Raw genomic sequence first — 24,548 nt, 5'->3', positions numbered from 1 at the left:
AAGTAATGATTCCAGGATGAAGTGTAAATACCAGGGAGGGACACATTGCTTGACAGTGACAGAACCGAGCTAGCGCTGTCACTGACTGGGCAACGTAACGTTATGTCCCTGACTGGACATGCAGTAGCTAGCTTGATGCCGTGAACTCTCGTGGAGACGGTGTGTGTTGTTCATCACATATAGCTAACTAGCTAATATATATAGCTAACCCTAGTCGTTGGTTTAGTCAGATACTACTGACATGGATTTCAACGTGAAGAAATTAGCTTCGGATGCAGGAATTTTTTTCACTCGAGCTATACAGGTAACTCATCTAACAGTAACTATTTTTTTACATTAAATGTATTTCGTGTCTCCAATACATGCACTAAATAACGTTACTAAAGTTACTGTATACTGTTGCTCGCTAGCTAATGTTCTATAACTAGCTAGCTGACGTTAGCTAGCGTCTGGCTTCAGTAAAAACTGGAAGCATCATTACATATCTGATTTATGCATATTTGCCAGTCCTTTAGCTAGATATTCGAAGGTTTCTGTGCCGTCTGCTATAGCATCAAGCTAGCAGTGCCAGTGGCTATCGACCGCTATATTTTTGCTAACAAACGTTCGCTATCTAACTTAGCTATGTTTTTGAAAAAAAAACCGATGTACTTTTCTGTTTCGGGTACAGTCAGTGTATCTATGTTTATGGGGTCAGATGGAGGCATCATTGCCTATGATTTAGCATATTTGCCAGTACATTAGCTAGATATTAGAGGAAGGTTTCTATGCCGTCTGCTATTGACACTGCTAGCTTGATGCTAGGTAGCTATGTTTCCTCTATCTACTATAGTTATGTTTTCGAAAAATTCTGCTTTTCGGTGTCAGTTACAGTCAGTATCTATGGGGTCAGACGAACTTTCGCGCCCTCACCCCCCCAAAAATGCCAAGCCAAGAGATATCTTTCATTATTGTGACTGTGTAACAGGTCATGATGAAAATCTCCCCAGGGAATGACAGTCAGACTGATTTCCTAATGACTATGTTGCGCATAAAGCAATGGATGTCTGCTCAGCCAATGGAAAGTGCATTCAGTTTAGTTTATCTTTGTATCTGAACCCATTGGCAGAGGATACTGGGAATGGGAAATGACTGGTGAAATATTAGATGGGAAACTAGTAGGAGTATAGTTTCACGGCCTATGAGGACTTGGCATTTAGTTGTATGCTTTCCAGTAGCCTATGAGGAGACCATGACATGAAGTGCATCCCCAAAACCAGTGATAATGATCCTGCTTCTAGTGGCATGGCATAGGGCAGTTCCATGGGCACCACATGAAAGTTGATGTTGAGTCGCTGCAATAGGCCTTGTTTACTGAGAACTGAAGGTTGATGCTGTTGTTTCTTTTGCCAAAGTTCACAGGGGAAAAGTTTGGACAGGTAGAGAAGACTGAGCTGGATGCCCACTTTGAGAATCTGCTCAGCCGTGCTGATTCCACTAAAAACTGGACAGAGAAAATCTTCAGGCAGACAGAGGTTCTGCTACAGCCCAACCCCAGTAAGGCCCAGCATACAAACTGAACTGATCAGGACAGAGGCCTCCAACTCCCACCACCCATCCCTACTCCCTGCTTAATGCAAACACACATGCACACACAGGATAGTTAACCAAAAACACATCAATTGAAAACCGCTTCAAAAACTTCAGATCAGTTTAAAAAAAAAGTGAAACATGGTGGTTAGGTTACATGGTGATGGAGTGCTAACCTGTGCCTTTCTGATTCTCCATGCTACAGTTGACAACACTGGTGAGTATCTCTGTCGTGCAATCTTTTCATCCGTGTGGTCTATAGTTCAACAGACAAGTGTTACGATGCTGTATTGGGTGTTTTCAATCACCAGTCTTTTGTGAAAACCTGTTGTTTAGCCTATCCTCTATCGCAAGTAGTACTTATCAGTGAGCAGCTCAAGAGCTGTGTCCGTTAGCCACACCAGACAATGACTCAGCACTGCGGGCCTGTGGGTAACATGCAGAAATTAATTCCCATGTTAGTCTCTCTACTAAGTACACTGTCCCAGAAAAAAATATGTGATCTTGGTAGACTGAGAGTCATCTGTTCTTTGAACCAATCGATTGGTCAGCATTTCAAAATTAGTATTTCTTTCCATATATAGACACACCCGGTGTTTGAATGAAATCAACTATGTGTAGGCTAATGAGCTTGTCAAATGCTTTAAGCCTCCTCCCGCTGCTGCTGGCCTTAGCAGATTCTGCCATTAAGCTCTTAAAGTTGCCGGTATAGGCTACACTAGTGGTCGGCAACCTTTTCTTTTTGGGGTGCCAAGTTATCCTACCATTTCTACTGATCTGCGTGGCAGTTAAGATTTTAGTATGCACATTTTTGTGGAACACGTTAATTTAATTTATAATAGTCTTCATAACTCAAAATCAATGTCATGTGGTTAATCAAAATTCTAAATGAAAATGATACGAATCAAAAAGTAACTTCTATTGCCAATATGTAAAAATAGCCAACATAAAGCCAACAAATAAAAACCATTGCAGCCTGCAGGTAGAGAATATTCTGATGCAAATAAATATCCTATAAATCACATTGGCTATCTGCAAGGAACTTGAAACATTGTATTAACTTGGTCCAGCCCAAAGCTAGTGCTAGCAAACTTGCAACATTATATAAAATATTCTGTGTCCTCTTAGAGGTTCCTGCCCCAAACAGACACAGTTGTAGGCTATTTTGCGCAAGGGTTTCCACCAGATCAGAGCATGACATTTTTTCCCCCTTTCATGCTGAGTGGTAATCGAAATGGAGAGAGCTGAAAATATTTTTCAAATAGGGTACGTATAGGAACTGTTGTCATTTTCAGTGGACTTGCTGTTTTGAGGTGAAGAAAAAATGACTTTGAGAAGCTCCACCGGGATGGTGAGTTAAGACAATCAGAAATGGTGTCAGATCCCCAAATGGGCACACTTCTATGCAGTCCTGCATTTGCACACAGGCCATGTAGACTAGTCCTACTTCTATATGCGTAATTGGGTGCGTTTCCTAACTCAAGATTGACAGGAGCACTCCAAACAAAAGACAATAAATAAAATGACTACTCGTAATTGTAATGAAGTAAACCAAAACTTTTTCTTACAAGTGTAGCCTAGGTTGTGCACTCTGCAAACAACGTGTCCACTCCTACAATGACAACGGTAAGACTGTAATAATAATAATAATATATTGAATGCATTAACAGAAATGACCATAACCAAGCAAACATTGTAGTTTAGAAATTACAGGAACTAATGGTAAATGTACTACTGGTGTGCCATTCCCATGGCCTCCAATGGATTAGTCCTCTCAGCCAGGCGTGAATCAGACGTGTCTCATGTGACAATTATTTAGTATATTTTTGCCACTGCTCGACTAAAAAACATCTTGGACGACCAAACAATCGACCAGTCGACTAAATGTAGTCAGCCCTACTACCAATGCTAGTTCTTTTCATTATCTGAGTGAAATAACATTTATTTCCATGACAACTTCATTAAACACCTTATTCCCACAATCTTGAATTACAATACTGTACATTCTCATACTGGGCATTGCCAAAGCAAAGTAAGCCATTCTTCTCTCCCACCAATTTCCATTTTCAAGTTTCATTTGATGACTATTTTTGGCCAGTACTCTCTTGAAGCAGGCCCGTTCTTTCTATCTGCAGGTTCCAGGATTGAGGAGTTCCTGTATGAGAAGCTTGACAGAACGGTTCCCTCCAGACCAAATAATGAAGAACTGCTGGGTCATTACATGCAAGATGCGGCAAAAGATTTTGGTCCTGGAACTCCATATGGTGAGTGTGACTCAAGCTTTGTGTAGGCCTACACGGTCTTTCCAGGTGGTATAGAATTTTTTTTTTTTGTGTTTATAGGATTGGCAAGTGATAATAAAATTTGAGAGAGGAAACTGAGACCGTGTCTTGGGCCCCAGTTAAATCCAATAATTAGATTTTCTGGAAAATACATTTCACCTGATGATCTTACTCAATACATCTCCACTCTGTGCTCTCTCCCTCATACAATCCCTAAGAATGGCTCGAACCATTTGTGGTACAGTGCCTTCAGAAAGCATTCACAGACCTGGACTTTTTCCACATTTTGTTGTTATAACCTGAACTTAAAATTGATTCAATTTAGATGTTTTGTCACTGGTATACACACTATCACGTAATGTGAAATTGGAATGATGTTTGTAAAAGTTTTACAAGACTCAATAAGTATTCAACCCCTTTGTTATGGCAAGCCTAAATAAGTTCAGGAGTGAAAATGTGCTTAATAAGTTTACATACCTACATACCTTTACATACCAAAACATTGGTTCAGCTGACATGAATTATCCTCCCTTCTCTGCAGTAGCTGTCATACTGCTAGGTAGCTTTTCTGGCTTGTGCTATAGCCAGACTGTTAGATATTAGAGGAAGGTTTCTGTGCCGTTAGCTATAGCCACTGGCACTGCTAGCTTCTCAGAAGATTTTGCCTTTCGGTTTCAGGTACAGTCAGTGTATCTATGCGATCAGACATGGCCTTTCATGCCCCCCACCCCCCAAAAATACCAATGCAAGAGATATCTTTCATTGTTGTGACAATGTGTAACAGGTCTTGATGAAAATGTCCCCAGGGAATGACAGTCAGATTAATTTCCTAATGTCTATGTTGCATTTAAGCAATGAATTGAGCAATGAATGTCTGCTCAGCCCTTAGAAATTATATTCAATTGAGTTTTTCTTTGTATCTGAACCCATTGGCAGAGGATACTTGGAATGGGAAAAGACTGGTGAAATATTAGACAACTAGCAGGTGTCTTGTTTCATGGCCTATAAGGGCTTGGTATTTAGTTGCATGGTTTAATTCCCCCAAACCAGTGATAATGATGCAGCTTCTAGTGACATGGCATAGGGCAGTTCCATGGGCACCATGTGAAAGTACAATGATACACAGAAACAGTGGAAGGTCACTTGATGTTGTGTAACTGCATTAGGCCTTGTTAACAGAGAACTGAAGGGTGATGATGTTTCTTTTGCCAAAGTTCACTGGGGACAATTTTGAACAAGTAGAGAAGACTGAGCTGGATATGCTTAACAAGTCACAACAAGTTGCATGGACAAACTCGGTGTGCAATAATAGTGTTTATCATGAATTTTGAATGACTACCTCATCTCTGCACCCCACACATACAGTTATCTGTAAGGTTCCTCAGTTGAGCAGTCAATTTCAAACACAGATTCCCACAACACCAGAGAGATTTTCCAATGCCTCTCAAAGAAGGGCACCTATTGGTAGAAGGGTTTTTAAAAAATGCAGACATTGTATATCCCTTTGAGCATGGTGAAGTTATTAATTACACTTTGAATGGTGTATCAATACACCCAGTCACTACAAAGACACAGGCGTCCTTCCTAACTCAGTGGTGATATACAACACATTACTGCGGAAGCAGGCTGCATCATGTTATGGGTATACTTGTAATCGTTAATCACTGGGGAGTTTTTCAGGATAAAAAAATAATTAAATGGAGATAAGCACACGCAAAATCTGATTGTCTGCTTTTCACCAGACACTGGGAGATGAATTCACCTTTCAACCGGACAATAACCTAAAACACAAGGGAAAATCTTCGCTGGAGTTGATTACCAAGAAGATTGAATCTTCCTGAATGGCCGAGTTAAATTTTTTACTTAAATCTATGGCAAGACCTGAAAATGTTTGTCTAGCAATGATCAACAACCAATTTGACAGAGCTTGAAGAATTTTGAAAGTAATAATGGGCAAATTGTTGCACAATCCAGGTGTGGAAACTCTTGCAGGTTATTGTGTGTAGATCAGTGAATTATTATATATACTTTTTTATCCATTTAGAATTCAGGCTGTAACACAACAAAATGTGGAATAAGTCAAGGGGTATGAATACTTCCTGAAGGTACTGTATATCCATGTGAGAAAACATCACCATATCTAGACTCTATGCTCTTTGTCCAAAAGTTTGTAGTGTCACTCTTCCCAAAGCCTTTGCTTATACTGATGAGTTCACCCTAAAGTGAGTTAGCAGTGAGATTGGTGATCAGGGCTGTTGTGAGCATTAGTCAATTAATCTCCTCCCGCCCCTTCACTCCCATGCGGTCCAGCCTGTCTCATATTTGTCTGCCCAATAAATCACCTTCTGGCAAATCTGAGGATCAATAGTGCTCTTTCTCGCTCTTTCTCTCTCTGTCTCTCTCTCTCTTGTTCAGAGTTGGCTCTGCAACGACAACCTTAATGCATAATATTAGGTTGTCTCTCTGTGGAGCTTTTCCCCTTCAGTTGGAGAAATGTAACTTCGTCACAGAGACCTGAGTGATGGGTCATGTACAGATTTATTTAGGGCTCTGCAGACATCCAAATTAAGCTAATTTGGAATGGAAAGCTCATGCCAATAAATCCACATTGGCTTTTTTCCAAGATAAAAATGCACAAATACAGTAGCCTATACTCGGTTGGGTAGGTTACTTTCTAAATGTAATCCGTTACTAGTTAGTTACCTGTGCAAAATTGTGATCAGTAACGTAACTTTTGTATTGACTAAACTCAGCAATGTAATCTGATTACATTAAGTTACTTTTAAATTACTTTCCCCTGAAGAGACATTAGAAATAGGCAAAAATGTATGTTATCAATTGAACGACATCTATTGCAGTTTACATAGCTGGCCATATGTATGTTACGTTTTACTTTATGGGTTGGTTATGTAAGCTTCTTCAAACCCATCACTTTCTACTACATATAATAATACAATTCAATTATCTTTATCATAAATAAATGTAATTTATAAGTCCAAAAATGGATTGTAGCAACTATAGATTTCCCCTTTAAGTCTATCAAATGTGTGAGGGTTTGAGCATGTGTCCATTAGGCCTATGAATAAATAAATAAAATATCAGCATGAATTCGATTGAACAATTTTTTTTATTTATTTCACCTTTATTTAACCAGGTAGGCAAGTTGAGAACAAGTTCTCATTTACAATTGCGACCTGGCCAAGATAAAGCAAAGCAGTTCGACACATACAACGACACAGAGTTACACATGGAGCAAAACAAACATACATTCAATAATACAGTATAAACAAGTCTATATACGATGTGAGCAAATGAGGTGAGATAAGGGAGGTAAAGGCAAAAAAAGGCCATGGTTGCAAAGTAAATACAATATAGCAAGTAAAACACTGGAATGGTAGATTTGCAATGGAAGAATGTGCAAAGTAGAAATAAAAATAATGGGGTGCAAAGGAGCAAAATAAATAAATTAAATACAGTAGGGAAAGAGGTAGTTGTTTGGGCTAAAATATAGGTGGGCTATGTACAGGTGCAGTGAGCTGCTCTGACAGTTGGTGCTTAAAGCTAGTGAGGGAGATAAGTGTTTCCAGTTTCAGAGATTTTTGTAGTTCGTTCCAGTCATTGGCAGCAGAGAACTGGAAGGAGAGGCGGCCAAAGAAAGAATTGGTTTTGGGGGTGACTAGAGAGATATACCTGCTGGAGCGTGTGCTACAGGTGGGAGATGCTATGGTGACCAGCGAGCTGAGATAAGGGGGGACTTTACCTAGCAGGGTCTTGTAGATGACATGGAGCCAGTGAGTTTGGCGACGAGTATGAAGCGAGGGCCAGCCAACGAGCGTACAGGTCGCAATGGTGGGTAGTATATGGGGCTTTGGTGACAAAACGGATTGCACTGTGATAGACTGCATCCAATTTGTTGAGTAGGGTATTGGAGGCTATTTTGTAAATGACATCGCCAAAGTCGAGGATTGGTAGGATGGTCAGTTTTACAAGGGTATGTTTGGCAGCATGAGTGGAGGATGCTTTGTTTTGCGAAATAGGAAGCCAATTCTAGATTTAACTTTGGATTGGAGATATTTGATATGGGTCTGGAAGGAGAGTTTACAGTCTAACCAGACACCTAAGTATTTGTAGTTGTCCACGTATTCTAAGTCAGAGCCGTCCAGAGTAGTGATGTTGGACAGGCGGGCAGGTGCGGGTAGCGATCGGTTGAAGAGCATGCATTTAGGCCACGGAAGGAGAGTTGTATGGCATTGAAGCTTGCCTGGAGAGTTGTTAACACAGTGTCCAAAGAAGGGCCAGAAGTATACAGAATGGTGCCGTCTGTAGAGGTGGATCAGAGACTCACCAGCAGCAAGAGCGACCTCATTGATGTATACAGAGAAGAGAGTCGGTCCAAGAATTGAACCCTGTGGCACCCCCATAGAGACTGCCAGAGGTCCGGACAGCAGACCCTCCGATTTGACACACTGAACTCTATCAGAGAAGTAGTTGGTGAACCAGGCGTGGCAATCATTTGAGAAACCAAGGCTGTCGAGTCTGCCGATGAGGATGTGGTGATTGACAGAGTCGAAAGCCTTGGCCAGATCAATGAACACGGCTGCACAGTAATGTTTCTTAACGATGGAGGTTAAGATATCGTTTAGGACCTTGAGCGTGGCTGAGGTGCACCCATGACCAGCTCTGAAACCAGATTGCATAGCAGAGAAGGTATGGTGAGATTCTAAATGGTCGGTAATCTGTTTGTTGACTTGGCTTTCGAAGACCTTAGAAAGGCATGGTAGGATAGATATAGGTCTGTAGCAGTTTGGGTCAAGAGTGCCCCCCCCCCCTTTGAAGAGGAGGATGACCGCAGCTGCTTTCCAATCTTTGGGAATGTCAGACGATGCGAAAGAGAGGTTGAACAGTTTAGTAATAGGGGTGGCAACAATTTCGGCAGATAATTTTAGAAAGAAAGGGTCCAGATTGTCTAGCCCGGCTGATTTGTAGGGGTCCAGATTTTGCAGCTCTTTCAGAACATCAGCTGAACGGATTTGGGAGAAGGAGAAATGGGGGAGGCTTGGGCGAGTTGCTGTGGGGGGTGCAGTGCTGTTGACAGGGGTAGGAGTAGCCAGGTGGAAAGCATGGCCAGCCATAGAAAAATGCTTATTGAAATTCTCAATTATGGTGGATTTATCAGTGGTGACAGTATTTCCTATCTTCAGTGCAGTGGGCAGCTGGGAGGAGGTGTTCTTATTCTCCATGGACTTTACAGTGTCCCAGAACTTTTTTGAGTTAGTGTTGAAGGAAGCAAATTTCTGCTTGGAAAAAGCTAGCCTTGGATTTTCTAATTGCCTGTCTAGCTTCCCTGAACAGCTGCATATCACTGGGGCTGTTCAATGCTAATGCAAAACGCCATAGGATGCTTTTGTGTTGGTTAAGGGCAGTCAGGTCTGGGGAGAACCAAGGGATATATCTGTTCCTGGTTCTAAATTTCTTGAATGTTTTATTTAAGATGGTTAGGAAGGCATTTAAAAAAAATATCCAGGCATCCTCTACTGACGGGATGAGATCAATATCCTTCCAGGATACCCCGGCCAGGTCGATTAGAAAGGCCTGCTCGCTGAAGTGTTTCAGGGAGCGTTTTACAGTGATGAGTGGAGGTCGTTTGACCGCTGACCCATTACGGATGCAGGCAATGAGGCAGTGATCGCTGAGATCTTGGTTGAAGACAGCAGAGGTGTATTTAGAGGGCAAGTTGGTTTGGATGATATCTATGAGGGTGCCCGTGTTTAAGGCTTTGGGGAGGTACCTGGTAGGTTCATTGATAATTTGTGTGAGATTGAGGGCATCAAGTTTATATTGTAGGATGGCTGGGGTGTTAAGCATGTTCCAGTTTAGGTTGCCTAGCAGCACGAGCTCTGAAGATAGATGGGGGGCAATCAGTTCACATATGGTGTCCAGAGCACAGCTGGGGGCAGAGGGTGGTCTATAGCAGGCTGCAACGTTGAGAGACTTGTTTTTTAGAGAGGTGGATTTTTAAAAGTAGAATTTCAAATTGTTTGGGTACAGACCTGGATAGTAGGACAGAACTCTGCAGGCTATCTTTGCAGTAGATTGCAACACCGCCCCCTTTGGCAGTTCTATCTTGTCTGAAAATGTTGTAATTTGGAATTAAAATTTCAGAATTTTTGGTCTTCCTAAGCCAGGATTCAGACACAGCTAGAACATCCGGGTTGGCAGAGTGCTAAAGCAGTGAATAGAACAAACTTAGGGAGGAGGCTTCTAATGTTAACATACATGAAACCAAGGCTATTACGGTTACAGAAGTCGTCAAAAGAGAGCGCCTGGGGAATAGGAGTGGAGCTAGGCACTGTAGGGCCTGGATTCACCTCTACATCGCAAGAGGAGGAGTAGAATAAGGGTGCGGCTAAAAGCAATAAGAATTGGTTGTCTAGAACGTCTGGAACAGAGAGTAAAAGGAGGTTTCTGGGGGCGATAAAATAGCTTCAAGGTATAATGTACAGACAAAGGTATGGTAGGATGTGAATACAGTGGAGGTAAACCTAGGTATTGAGTGATGAAGAGAGAGATTGTCTCTAGAAACATCATTGAAACCAGGAGATGTCATCGCATGTGTGGGTGGTGGAACTAATAGGTTGGATAAGGTATAGTGAGCAGGACTAGAGGCTCTACAGTGAAATAAGCCAATAAACACTAACCAGAACAGCAATGGACAAGGCATATTGACATTAAGGAGAGGCATGCTTAGTTGAGTGATCAAAAGGGTCTGGAGAGGTTGGTTGGGGGTCACGGCGATTTAGACAGCTAGCCAGGCCATCGGTAGCAAGCTAGCATAGGATGGACGTCTGTTATTAGCCACCTCTTGTGTTCCGTCAGTAGATTAGTGGGGTTCCGTGTGGTAGAGGGGATTAATCCAAATCACACAACAACAAAAATAAAAACAATAGATATAGCAATAGATATAACAATAGATATGTGCTATGTAGATATCAATAATAAGTGATATCCGTATCGCTGTAGACTACAATACTTCTGTCATCCTTACCTCCAAGCATTTATTCAAGTTGGATAAACTTTGGATGCCGACAGCAGTCGCACCATTGGAACACAAAGCTTGGACTGTAGCCTACAAAAGCCTATTCCTGCTCTTTTCCCACGATCCATCAAACACATTTGGTGTGTCATCATAGTGGTCTCTGACTCGCTCAGGTGGAACAAATTTAAACTTGCGCCTTTGAATGCTGATTTGAATGTCATTGAGAAAACAGAGACGTGTCAAATATTTATTTTTTGCAAACATCCTTTCTGAATTTAAAAGTAATCCTTAAAGTAATCATCTAGTTTTTCAAAAGTATCTGTAATCTGGTTACAATATTTTTGGTGGTAAAGTAACGGATTACAGTTACCGGTTTTTGTAATCCATTACATGTTGTAATTCCCTCCTCATGAGAGAAACAGGCATGTTTTAGTGATTTTGAAATAATTTGATTTATAATGAATTCATTTGTACACAGGTTATTCTGTTCTGTAGCTAGGCATATATGTCAGACATCTTTGGAACCGTGGAAGAGCAAGACATCAATCCCATTCTCTCCTCTCCTGCCATAGCAACTATTACTAGATGAATCAGGCCGTTAGTGGCCTGTTTCTTAGTGGTGGCTTTTAGTGATGCAGCCTTCCGTGTTGATGGGTGGAGAGCCACTATTTCAACAGTTTTTTTAACAGCAAAGATGTGTAGAACAACCTTTCCTCAGGGAGGAGGTGAGGGCCCTCGGAGTGTGGTGTCAGGAAAATAACCTCACACTCAACGTCAACAAAACTAAGAAGATGATTGTGGACTTCAGGAAACAGCAGAGGGAACACCCCCCTATCCACATCGATGGAACAGTAGTGGAGAGGGTAGCAAGTTTTAAGTTCCTCGGCATACACATCACAGACAAACTGAATTGGTCCACTCACACAGACAGCATCGTGAAGAAGGCGCAGCAGCGCCTCTTCAACCTCAGGAGGCTGAAGAAATTCGGCTTGTCACCAAAAGCACTCACAAACTTCTACAGATGCACAATCGAGAGCATCCTGGCGGGCTGTATCACCGCCTGGTACGGCAACTGCTCCGCCCTCAACCGTAAGACTCTCCAGAGGGTAGTGAGGTCTGCACAATGCATCACCGGGGGCAAACTACCTGCCCTCCAGGACACCTACACCACCCGATGTTACAGGAAGGCCATAAAGATCATCAAGGACATCAACCACCCGAGCCACTGCCTGTTCACCCCGCTATCATCCAGAAGGCGAGGTCAGTACAGGTGCATCAAAGCTGGGACCGAGAGACTGAAAAACAGCTTCTATCTCAAGGCCATCAGACTGTTAAACAGCCACCACTAACATTGAGTGGCTGCTGCCAACACACTGACACTGACTCAACTCCAGCCACTTTAAACAATGCTACCTTATATAATGTTACTTACCCTACATTATTCATCTCATATGCATACGTATATACTGTACTCTATATCATCGACTGCATCCTTATGTAATACATGTATCACTAGCCACTTTAACTATGCCACTTTGTTTACATACTCATCTCATATGTATATACTGTACTCGATAACATCTACTGTATCTTGCCTATGCTGCTCTGTACCATCACTCATTCATATATCCTTATGTACATATTCTTTATCCCCTTACACTGTGTATAAGACAGTAGTTTAGGAATTGTTAGTTAGATTACTTGTTGGTTATTACTGCATTGTCGGAACTAGAAGCACAAGCATTTCGCTACACTCGCATTAACATCTGCTAACCATGTGTATGTGACACATAAAATTTGATTTGATTTATTCATTAGATATTCCCTTGAGGTCTGTAATCTAGTCTGTTTTACATCTGGGGAAACCCCCATGTTAAAATGTGGAATTTTGAGTTTTGTTGTTTTGGTAAAAGTCATGTCAAGAATGTCACTGTGTCTAGAGGTTCCGTCAGTTTGGCCCTCCCCCTCTCTTTGCAGGTATATTGTAGATGGCCAAGGTTCTCCCACACTCTTTCTCAGCTGCAGTGCATTCATTATTGATGCACTGTGTGTTGCTATCTAGATGGAGCTCTGAATCTACACTACTACACCTAAACAGCAGGCTTTGTGGGGTACGCTCATCAGGGCATTGATAGACAGTTGGTGAAGGGACGTTTGTGCCATAGATTACTGGGATGGGAATAGTCTAAATGTTTGTTACAGGTTGTATTGAGCTACCATGTCCTATTGGTTTAGACATTGTATTGTATTCTTCTGATAAGTAATACGTCATTCCTCTGATAAGTACTAAGTTCGTCTTCTGATAAGTAATGTCATTCATAATTAGTCACTGCTAGGCCTATATTTCACATATATTGTGTGTGTGTGCTGCTGTAGGTAGCACCCTGATCAAAGTAGGCGATTGTGAGAGGAGACTGGGCAGTGTACAGAGGGAGTTCCTACAGACCTCCGCTATCGGCTTCCTCACCCCACTCAGGAACTTTCTGGAAGGAGACTGGAGGACCATCTCAGTGAGTCTAGCTATCTGGCCTCAGAGGGACATCTTGGGATTGCATGCAGACCAGTGTGTAGACCATGATTTAATACAATGCTAATCAACACCTTGGGGTTTAGTTTTCTACTTATTCCTATATGTATGTAGCAGAGTTTTAGGACCTAGCCAACTTAACCCCACACATACAGGCTACATTTATGTTGTGCAGAGTTGCTGATCTTCTCCTCCCTGTCTCAGAAAGAGAGGCGTCTCCTGGAGAACCGCAGACTGGACCTGGACTCCTGTAAAGCACGGCTGAAGAAAGCCAAATTAGCAGAGTCCAAGGCTGCGGTGAGTCTACCCTCCTCTCCCTGTTCCCCTTTAGCTGCATCATGTAGCTATGAGTCTACCCTCCTCCTCCTCCTGTTTCCCTTCAGCTGCATCATTTAGCCATGAGTCTACCCTACTCCACCTCTTCCTGTTCCAGTTTAGCTGCATCATGTAACCAGGCTCCAATTCAGCGTGAACTGCTACTGCTAACTAATATCTATCTCTGTTCTAATTATGTTCACAGTGTGAGGGAGAAGTGAGTATTAGTGTAAAATATTGTCCACTTTGGTTATTTTTTCACCTTTTTTCTTTCTGACATGCTCTGCCCATTTTCTCATTGGCACTTTGAAATCCAGTTGAACGCATGTGAGAAGCCAAGAGAGCGAGAAGACTTTCACGTTCTTTTGAAAGTGAAAGAAATGATCTTGTGGCATGGTACACTGGAGCAAACCCATATATGACCCTAGAGCAGTGGTATTCAAACTTTTTCAGCAGGGACCCCATTTTTTTACCAACAGAATTTCTGGGGACCCCACCTCAAATGTAATGACACAATCATAAAATTACGATTTTTACATCTGTGTGGTGTGTGTGTGCCATGCCTTCGGAAAGTGTGTAGATATTCTTAAATGGATTAAAATAAAATATTTTCCTCAATCTACACACAATACCCCATATTGACAAAGGAAAAACAGCTAATTTAGAAAAAATGAACAGAAATACCTTATTTACATAAGTATTCAGACCCTTTGCTATGAGACTTGAAATTAAGCTCCAGTGCATCCTGTTTCCATTGATATTCCCTGAGGTTGTTACATCTTGATTGGAGTCTGTGATTTGGAAAGGCATGTCAGAGCAAAAACGTGTCTCAAGGGAATTGTCCGTAGAGCTCCGAGACATTAGTTCAAAGGCACGGATCTGGGGAAGGGTACCAAAACATTTCCCACAGCATTGAAGGTCCACAAGAACAGTGGCTTCCATCATTCTTAAATGGAAGAAGTTTAACCACCAAGACTTCGAGTTAGAGTTGGCCGCCCGGCCAAACTGAGCAATCAGGGGAGAAGGGCCTTGGGTAGGGAGGTGACCAAGAACCCAATGGTCACTGACAGAGCTCCAGAGTTCCTCTGTGGAGATGGGAGAACCTTGCAGAAGGACAACCATCTCTGCAGCACTCCACAAATCAGGCCTTTATGGTAGAGTGGCCAGATGGAAGCCACTCCTCAGTACAAGGCACACAACAGTCCGCTTGGAGTGTGCTGTAAGGCACCTAAAGAACTCTCAGACCATGAGAAATAAGATTCTCTGGGCTGATAAAGCATGGTGGTGGCAGCATGGTGGTGGGGATGTTTTTCAGCGGCAGGGACTAGGAGACTAGTCAGGATTGAGGCAAAGTACAGAGATCCTTGATGAAAACCTGCTCAGGACCTCAGACTGGGGCAAAGGTTCACCTTCCAATAAGACAATGATCCTTAACATACAGCCAAGACAACACAGGAATGACTTCGGGACAAGTCTCTGAATGTCCTTGTGGCCCAGCCAGAGCCCGGACGTGAACCCGATTGAGCAACCAACCTGACAGAGCTTGAGAGGATCTGCAGAGAAGAATGGCACAAACTCCCCAAATACAGGTGTGTCAAGCTTGTAGCTTCATACCCAAGAAGACTCGAGGCTGTATTCGCTGTCTAAGGTGATTTAACAAAGTATTGAATAAAGGGTCTGAATACTTTCAGTACTGACTACATACAAACAGTTGAAGTCGGAAGTTTGCATACACTTAGGTTGGAGTTATTAAAACTCATTTTTCAACCACGCCACACATTTCTTGTTACTATAGTTTTGGCAAGTCGGTTAGGACATTTACTTTGTGCATGACACAAGTAAATTTTCCAACAATTGTTGACAGACAGATTATTTCACTTACAATTCACTGTATCACCATTCCAGTGGGTCAGAAGTTTACATATAATAAGTTGACTGTGCCTTTAAACAAAGACAAAGATCATACATTTTGGAGAAATGTCCTCTGGGCTGATGAAACATTTACATTACATTTAAGTCATTTAGCAGACGCTCTTATCCAGAGCGACTTACACAAAAATAGAACTGTTTGGCCATAATGACCATTGTTATGTTTGGAGGAAAAAGGGAGAGGCTTGCAAGCCGAAAATACTATCCCAACCGTGAATCACAGGGGTGGCAGCATCATGTTGTGGGGGTGCTTTGCTGCAGGAGGGACTGGTGCACTTCACAAAATATAAAGTATCATGACGAAGGAAAATTATGGATATATTGAAGCATCATCTCAAGACATCAGTCAGGAAGATAAAGCTTTGTCACAAATTCGTCTTCCAAATGGACAATGACCCCAAGCATACTTCCAAAGTTGTGGCAAAATGGCTTACGGACAACAAAGTCAAGGTATTGGAGTGGCCATCACAAAGCCCTGACCTCAATCCTATAGAACATTTGTGGGCAGAACTGAAAAAGAGTGTGCGAGCAAGGAGGCCTACAACCTGACTCGGTTACACCAGCTCTGTCAGGAGGAATGGGCCAAAATTCACCCAACTTATTGTGGGAAGCTTGTGGAAGGCTACCCAAAACATTTTACTCAAGTTAAACAATTTAAAGGCAATCGTACCAAATACTAATTGAGTGTATGTAAACTTCTGACCCACTGGGAATATGATGAATGAACTAAAAGCTGAAATAAATCATTCTTTCTACTATTATTCTGACATTTCACATTCTTAAAATAAAGTGGTGATCCTAACTGACCTAAGACAGGGAATATTTAATAGGATTAAATGTCAGGAATTGTAAAAAAACCTGAGTTTAAATGTATTTGGTTAAGGTGTATGTAAACTTCCAATTTCAATATATATATATGTGTGTGTGTGTGTATATATATATATATATATTGGGGAACCCACTGCAGTTCCCAGTGGGGTTGCAACCTCGACTTTGAATACTACTGCCCTAGAGACAGCACAACTGTGTCGTACACAAAATAATTTGTAAAATGGAACAGAAGTGTCTTTAAATTGGACCAGTGTATGGGTGCAACGTGACTAACTGCATCCAATTACCAAGTTCATCCTCCTATTAAATCACAAAGGGCTTTTTGAGACCAGTAGTGAGAGGAATGGCCCTGTCCCATGTGAGTACAGATGACTTGGTTTAAAAGTTCTGATTGGTAACATGCTTGCCCAATTATACCATGTCCAGTGAATGTCTACCTCCACATCACATTCCCAGCTCCCACTCTCAGTGAGAGTATTTGAAATGTTAAGATGTATGGCTGTTTTTTTCCTTCAGGTCAAAGATCTAATTTGATAACAGTATGTTTTCTTGATAGCATGATTAAATAAACCGATATACAGAGAACTCCGTGAACACATTTTATTTTGATTGTAGACTAATTTCAAATCAGACCTTTGAAACCTGTATGCATGGTGATTGCCACATGAAGGCATGCACATTTTTCAAAATATGTTTGTTTAGCGTACTTATTTATTTCTTGCAAAATATTTGTATTTTAGAAGTACTTTAATTACATTAGGATTTGGCCAGCCCAATGTAATGATTAAGAAGTCAATTGAGAGTAATTTACTGTATTCGATTAGATAGATGTATTGCCCTCTGAAAAGGAAATTATTTTCCACAGACTTCAACATTTTACAGAAACTGTACATAAAAGATCAAACCAACTTATCACCCTGTCCCAGACATAACATTCACAGTTTCTTCTTCCATGCTCCATATATGATAGATGAACCTCAGTGACCAGACGACCGGAACTATTCTCCAGGTATACTGTAGGCTACACATTCTATAGGCTACTGCACACAGATTTGTTTTAAATCCAGCACCTGGTTTGTTTGTGGATAGGATGAGATGATGGCTGTCTTTAAGGGCTATGACAATGACAGGCTGTGTACACATCTCTCATGCTGCTGTGTTTATTTACACATGCTGCATGGTCGTCGTCCTTCTAGTCTAACACGCCTTGGGACTCCAGGCAGTAGATGTGCAGCACAGGAGGTTGATGGCAACTTAATTGGGGAGGACGAGCTTGTGGTAATGGCTGGAGCAGAATAAGTGGAAATCATGTGTTTGATTTCATTCGCTCCGGTGCAGCCATTATTATGAACAGTCCTCTCCACAGCATGGTTCACTGATATGAGTGTGAAGAAAGATATTTGTACCATTCCAGGGCTCTACAGTGGGACCATTTTACTCACATTTACATTTAAGTCATTTAGCAGACGCTCTTATCCAGAGCGACTTACAAATTGGTGAATTCACCTTCTGACATCCAGTGGAACATATGTGCCTAAATATTTTGCTTTGGGACCTGGAATGTTTATATTGGAACACCAGTGTGCCTAGAAAAAGTAAGGATTTTAGCTTTAATATCTGAAATATTTTTCATTGTGCTCCTACATTTCTTTGTATGCACATACATTTTTCAACTTAGGCGCGCACACGTGCTCCTTGTAAAAAAGGTCAGCGTACAAATCTGCAGTCTTTGATTGGCCAGTGCTCGCAGAACAGATGTCTCATATCATCAAGATAATAACAAAGGGTTTAGTTTTTGCTATGTGTGCGTCCCTGTCACATGACTCTCTTATACTTTTGGTTTCGTTTGTCCTTTAGTGTTTGTTTGGTGCACACCATACTGTATGTGTAAACTGCTCTGCCGTGTCTGTAGGCTGTGCCTGATTTTCAGGAAACCAGGCCCAGAAATTATGTCCTCTCTGCCAGTGCATCTGCGGTAAGGAGCTTAAACAGCCAGTCCACTCTACACTAACACTGTACATGTAGCCTACTGTCACTTTACAAATTCTATGGTATTTCTTCATATCACCAGATTGTTTCCGGCATCGTAATATAGTAATCCATTATCTATGTGGTACTTGACTTATCACAGACAACAGTCTAATTTCCCAGGCACAATGACCAAAAGTAGGGCAAAGAAAGCACTTCAAAGGTGTTATACTTCAATTGATCCAAATAAAATTAACTCTGAATGCAGGACCAAAACATTTGGAATATGCTTTCTTTTGAATGCACCCCTGGGTTGAAAATCTATTTCTTTACTGTCATCAGTCTCAATCCAATCTAAGAATGTGTGTGTCTCCCCTGTGATGTCATCAGAATGTGTCTCTCACTCCCCCTCTCTTGTTGCCCTGCTGCTTTTCAGCTCTGGAGCGAGGAGGTGGACAAAGTGAGTATGACATGTTTGGACACCATCCTCCTCCTGTACTGTATAAATAAGTCATATCTTTACTCCTAGTGAGCTTTGTTTCTAGGTAAAGTGTCTCTCTTCACAAGTTATCACCTTCAGAGTTCACAAGACCAAAACAGCTGATAATGGAAAATGGGGACTGTAGTATTACATGATACCGCTCTCTGTTTGTTTTGGTTGTTCTGTAGGCAGAACATGAGCTTCGAGTGGCACAGACAGAGTTTGACAGACAGGCAGAGGTCACACGGCTCCTGTTGGAGGGCATCAGCAGTACACACGTGAGTCATGAGGTCAAACTTGTAGAGTGGACCAACATGACCACTACACATGGCCACTCTCTTCAGTATATGCACTGTTTACCAGGTAATAAGTTAGGGATAATCCATAAGGGGCTCTATGGAAAATATTGAACGATGTGGAAGGTGTGTTAGTGCGGCGTGGACTAACCTTCCACAGAGTTTCATTATTTTCCAGAAAATGCATAGAGCCCTGAGTTGATTTTCCCTTTATACTGTCATTTAACACATTTGCAGCAACATTTTTTTTAAATTTGCAGGTAGAAATGTGTTCAACATCCACTAAAGTAGGTAGCAAGGTTACTAGATAGCTACAGTAGTTGCCTTGGCAACCAAATATACTTAGTGGTTTTTGCTAACCAAACAATCAGTCCTATCTTGTTATTATGAATTAATAACATATTGAAAATCGAATTCAACCGTGTCAATAATGTTTTCAATTTGACTTTTGCCTTCAAAAGCAGCTCAAACATAGAACATGTAAGACTGAACTATAGCTATTGAATTCTATTGTACTGATGTACTGTGCATTATAGGGAAATAATGCATGCACCAGAATGCACTTCAAGCCAATGAGAAACGAGTATTCAACAATGCCATGATATAAACTGTTTTTTAATATGGTGGGGACAGGGTATGTTGAGGGGGACCAAGTAACAACTGTATTATGTGTTTTGGGTATGTTGTCTGTAGGTGAACCACCTGCGCTGCCTGCATGAGTTTGTGGAGGCACAGACTGCCTATTACAAGCAGTGTCACCTGCACATGCAGGACTTGCAGAAAGAGCTGGACAGGTGAGGACTGGCTCTGGGTAGATGCACAACATTATATTGGACATACTAGCATACTTAGCTGGGCTGTCTAGATCTGGCTTTTATTTGCTGCAGTGTTTGCTATTGAAATGGATGTAAGCTGTTTATCAATGACCATCTCCACTATTATCTCTTATGCTCTCAGTTCCAATGGAGATGTGTAAGTAACATTTGATGACAATTACAGTTGAACTCACCATGACTCAACATATTTTTGTTAACCGTTAGTAAAGTCTGATTATTCCCCAGGGAATGTGCTGTGTACCTTTTATGAATGTCTTCATTCCCTAAACCTCTGCAGGTTTCCCAATGCGTTTGCTGGTAACCCAGGCCACTCCATGGCCTCCGGTGGCTCCTCTCCCCTGGACCCTGCCAGCGCTGTGGAGACAGACACGCTGAAGATCGAGGAGGTGCAGGCCCCTGCCACAGGCACACGCAAGGCCAAGGTCCTGTACGACTATGACGCTGCCGACACCAGTGAGCTATCCCTACTGGCTGACGAGGTGAGCATAAAAACACACACACAGAATTCTACCGGCACACACGTCATTATTTGAATCAGGTGTATCCGTGTAGTGCTATAATATGTAGTATGGTGGGCAGGAAATGGTCTACAGCCTTGAAACAGCTAGGACTAGATGGAATATACAAGATCGTGCTATTTTGTGTGTTTTTGTGTTTAACTTATTCTGTACATAATGTTTCTGCCACTGTCTCTTATGACCGAAAATAGCTTCTGGATATCAGAACAGCAATTACTCACCTCGAACTGGACGAAGACTTTCTTTAACCTCTAGTGACACCCCATCCCGTGAACGGGACCGTTGTCATCATCTGACACTAATTAGCATAACGCAAAGGACAAATATTCCTAGAAAATATTCCTATTCATAAAAATCACAAATGAAATATATTGACACAGCTTAGCCTTTTGTTACTCACACTGTCATCTCAGATTTTCAAAATATTCTTTGCAGCCAAAGCTAGACAAGCATTTGTGTAAGTTTATTGATAGCCTAGCATAGCATTTTGTCCAGCTAGCAGCAGGTAACTTGGTCACGGAAAACAGAAAAGCAATCAAATTAAATCGTTTACCTATGTTTTCACTCACGAGACTCCCAGTTAGATAGCAAATGTTCCTTTTTTCAAAAAATATTATTTTTGTCGGCAAAATAGCTCCATTTGTTCTTCACGTTTGGCTGAGAAATCGCCCGGAAATTGCAGTCACGAAAACAGCGAAAAATATTCCAAATTAGCTACATAATATCGACAGAAACATGGCAAACGTTGTTTATAATCAATCCTCAAGGTGTTTTTCAAATATCTATTCGATAATATATCAACCGGGACTGGTGGCTTCTTAGTAGGATAGAGAGAAACAATGGCCGCATTTGTCCTTTACGCACCAAACACTCTGAGAGACTTCAGCTGACCACTGATGCAATGTTGACGTTCAGGCTCATTTTTCAAAATAACAGCCTGAAACGATGTATTGTGACACTAGACACATTAGGGAAGCCATAGAAAAAGTAATCTGGTTGATAGCCCATTCACTGCTCAATAGGGACGCATGGGAACGCAGAGCCTTCTAAATAAGAGTCCCTTCCTGTTTGGATTTTTCTCAGGCTTTCGCCTGCAACATCAGTTCTCTTATACTCACAGACAATATTTTTTACATTTTTGGAAACTTTAAGTGTTTTCTATCCTAAGCTGTCAATTATATGCATATTCTAGCATCTTGTCCTGACAAAATATCCCATTTACTACGGGAATGTTATTTTTCCAAAACTGAAAATACTGCCCCCTATTCACAAAAGGTTAATGAGTCGAACGCAAAGGATTTACTGCTGATACCAGGCCTAAATCCCCGTAATTCGCATGAAGAGGAGATGCCGATACAGGGGACACAGTTCCGGATGCCTTGTGAGAATTTGTCGGCAAGTGGGTAACCCGTCTCTACCATCCGTCCCATTGACCAACGTGCAATCATTGGAGAATAAACTGGATGAGCTCCGTTCGAGACTATCCTACCGGGACATAAAAAATGCTAATATCTTATGTTTCACTGACTCGTGGCTGAACGACGACATGGATAATATACAGTTGACTGGGTTTTCCATGCATCGGCAAGACGGAACGGCTACCCCCAGTAAGACGAGCAGTTTGTCAATAAGTCTTTGTCAATAACAGCGTGATATCTCATGTTTAAGAAGTCTCCAAGATTTTGCTCGCCTGAGGTAGACAACGTCATGATAAGCCGTAGACCACACTATTTACTGAGACAGTTTTCATCTATATTTTTTGTATCTGTCTATTTACTGGCACTGCCCGCACTCAACAAGCTGAATAAGGCCATAAGCAAACAAGAAAATGCTCATCCAGAGGCGTTGCTCCTAGTGCCTGCGGACTTTAATGCAGGAAAACTTAAATCTGTTTAAACTCATTTCTACAAGCATGTCACATGTTCAACTAGCGGAAAAAAATCTCTAGACCACCTTTACTCCACAAAGACACATACAAAGCTCTCCCTCACCCTCCATTTGGCAAATCTGACTGTAATTCTATCTTCCTGATTCCTGTTTACAAGAAAAAAACTAAAGCAGGAAGTACCATTGGCTCACTCAATATGGAAGTGGTCCGATGACGCAGATGCTAAGCTCAGGACTGTTTTGCTAGCACAGACTGAAATATGTTCAGGGATTCATCCGATGGCTTGAGGAGTACACCACATCAGTCACTGGCTTCATTAATAAGTGCATTGATGACGTCGTCCCCACAGTGCCCATACGTACTAGAGGTCGACCGACTACGATTTTTCACCGCCGATACCGATTATTGGAGGACAACATTAGGAAGGTGTACTTAATATTTTGTACACTCTGTGCATGTTATTATTTTGTCTTTTCCCAGCTAATCACAGTTTACACAGTGCCAGGCATGGACTCAGACTGGCTGGTGGGAGAGAGAGGGAACCAGAAAGGGAAGGTGCCTGTCACATACCTGGAGCTGCTCAGCTAAAGAAATAAATTGAAAGATGCACGCTTGCAACATTGCACTCACATGCCTTCAAACATGCTGACGTTGACAAATTCAACCAAACACACCCACATGCTGTACGCACACGGACCGCATTACATCATTGGTGAATATGAAGGCAAATGCACAACATTGAATACGGAGGAATAGTTACCATCACAACTCGGCCGAAAATTCTGAAATGTAAGATATTTACTTACTGAAATGCCCTGTATTATTCAGGCTTTGACCTTTGGTGACCTTTCACAGCTGTGGAAAAAGCTTCATACAGCCTGCCCACACACTTGCACCTGTTTTAGACATATTTCCCAAATCCATTATTTTTATGTGGAACATTCCATACACCCTGTGCACCTCTCGTTAGTCCACATTCCTATATTGTCATTTTCCTGGACACCTCTACCACTACCTGGCACTGAAACATTTCATGGCCGTATGCCCTGCTTAGTGACTAACCAGAAATTGAAGCACTCATACAGCGCCAATTTGAAGCACTCCTAGTCTTTTACTAACTGCCTTAAAATAATGGGAGAGAGGCTGTGTCCATCTGCTCATAGAATGTATTGGACACACTGCAATGTCCACACTCCAGTTTGCCTGTTCGCTTAGGACACTTATTTTGAAGAGGACAAGCCAGATCTTACACAGAACATACATTTTGGCATGCAAAACTGTAACTTATTATTTAAGTATCTGTAGTGAGTTATATTCCCATTTGTGTCCCTTTTTTTAGTTTGCTCTTTTTGCTGTTCTGTTTCTTTAACATGTCATTGTTGTCTTTGTATGTTTTTAGTTGAATTGTTTGATCCGATGATGTCTTTTCTGTGATAGTCTGTGTCTTCAAGACAGGACCTAGGCTGCTACATGTGCTACTGGCAGGAGTTAGTCAGACCACTCTGCTCAATGCAAAGCCTCTGTCTTGTAATCAGAATTTTAATGCCTGTATATTTATTTCTCATAGACCTTTTAGCACCAAAGCAAACTTAAGTATGCATGCACTCTGTCATGGTTTGTGATGCTGTGACTGTTTTGCCATATCTTGTTTTGACCCTTTTCTGCCTTTTACTGTCAATGTATTTATTGTCTGTTCCCAAGCCATGCTGGGTGAATGCGTAGGATGTAATAAAAAATATGCTTTGGACACAATCTAGTTTGTGTGGTTTGTCAGTTCAGGTTCTTAATCTAATATTCTGGTGTAGTAGTCTGTCGGATTGGATGTAATCATTATTTATTAAATACATATTTTTTTCAAATTCAAACTTTGTCCATTCTATAACTCGTACTGGTAATTACAACACGCTCTCCTTTTTACAATATTTTCTATGACTACTGCATCAACATGTTCATGCGTATAAAGTATTTTAATCTGGCATGTTTGGCATTAATGTAATGATTTCATTTCAAATAAACAATTCAAGAAATATAGCTTAAACCCATATTTCAAATAAGTACTATATAGGTAATTT

At 41.5% G+C, this 24,548-nt stretch overlaps 1 protein-coding gene across 5 annotated transcripts; it reads left to right on the top strand.

The window, feature by feature from the left end:
* The first annotated feature begins 41 nt into the window (after positions 1-41).
* On the top strand, positions 42-24,278 carry LOC135539650 (endophilin-B2-like). Of its 5 annotated transcripts, XM_064965671.1 has the most exons (13): positions 42-304; positions 1,395-1,536; positions 3,705-3,833; positions 13,264-13,397; positions 13,619-13,711; positions 17,460-17,498; positions 18,402-18,464; positions 18,894-18,917; positions 19,127-19,216; positions 19,928-20,028; positions 20,192-20,206; positions 20,348-20,549; positions 22,957-24,276. In XM_064965671.1, exons 1-13 carry the CDS (start codon positions 242-244, stop codon positions 23,062-23,064), a joined length of 1,203 nt encoding a protein of 400 aa, XP_064821743.1. In that variant the 5' UTR covers positions 42-241; the 3' UTR covers positions 23,065-24,276. The 5 variants fall into 5 exon arrangements, with proteins under 5 accessions (XP_064821743.1, XP_064821759.1, XP_064821751.1 ...); XM_064965687.1 differs by lacking the exon at positions 17,460-17,498; XM_064965679.1 differs by lacking the exon at positions 20,192-20,206 and having other exon boundaries at positions 43-304.
* Positions 24,279-24,548: the final 270 nt, after the last annotated feature.

The sequence above is a fragment of the Oncorhynchus masou genome, chromosome 1, assembly GCF_036934945.1.
Source record: "Oncorhynchus masou masou isolate Uvic2021 chromosome 1, UVic_Omas_1.1, whole genome shotgun sequence".
Taxonomy (NCBI): domain Eukaryota; kingdom Metazoa; phylum Chordata; class Actinopteri; order Salmoniformes; family Salmonidae; genus Oncorhynchus; species Oncorhynchus masou.
Note: the sequence above shows the minus strand (reverse complement) of the source record. Positions and strands in the feature narration are given on the sequence as shown.

Coding starts and splice junctions, on each gene's coding strand:
- LOC135539650 (XM_064965671.1), top strand. CDS start 242: ATGGATTTCAACGTGAAGAAATTAGCTTCGGATGCAGGAATTTTTTTC. Junction 3,834..13,263: donor TGGTCCTGGAACTCCATATG/GTGAGTGTGACT, acceptor GTGCTGCTGTAG/GTAGCACCCTGATCAAAGTA. Junction 17,499..18,401: donor CGACCGGAACTATTCTCCAG/GTATACTGTAGG, acceptor CCGTGTCTGTAG/GCTGTGCCTGATTTTCAGGA.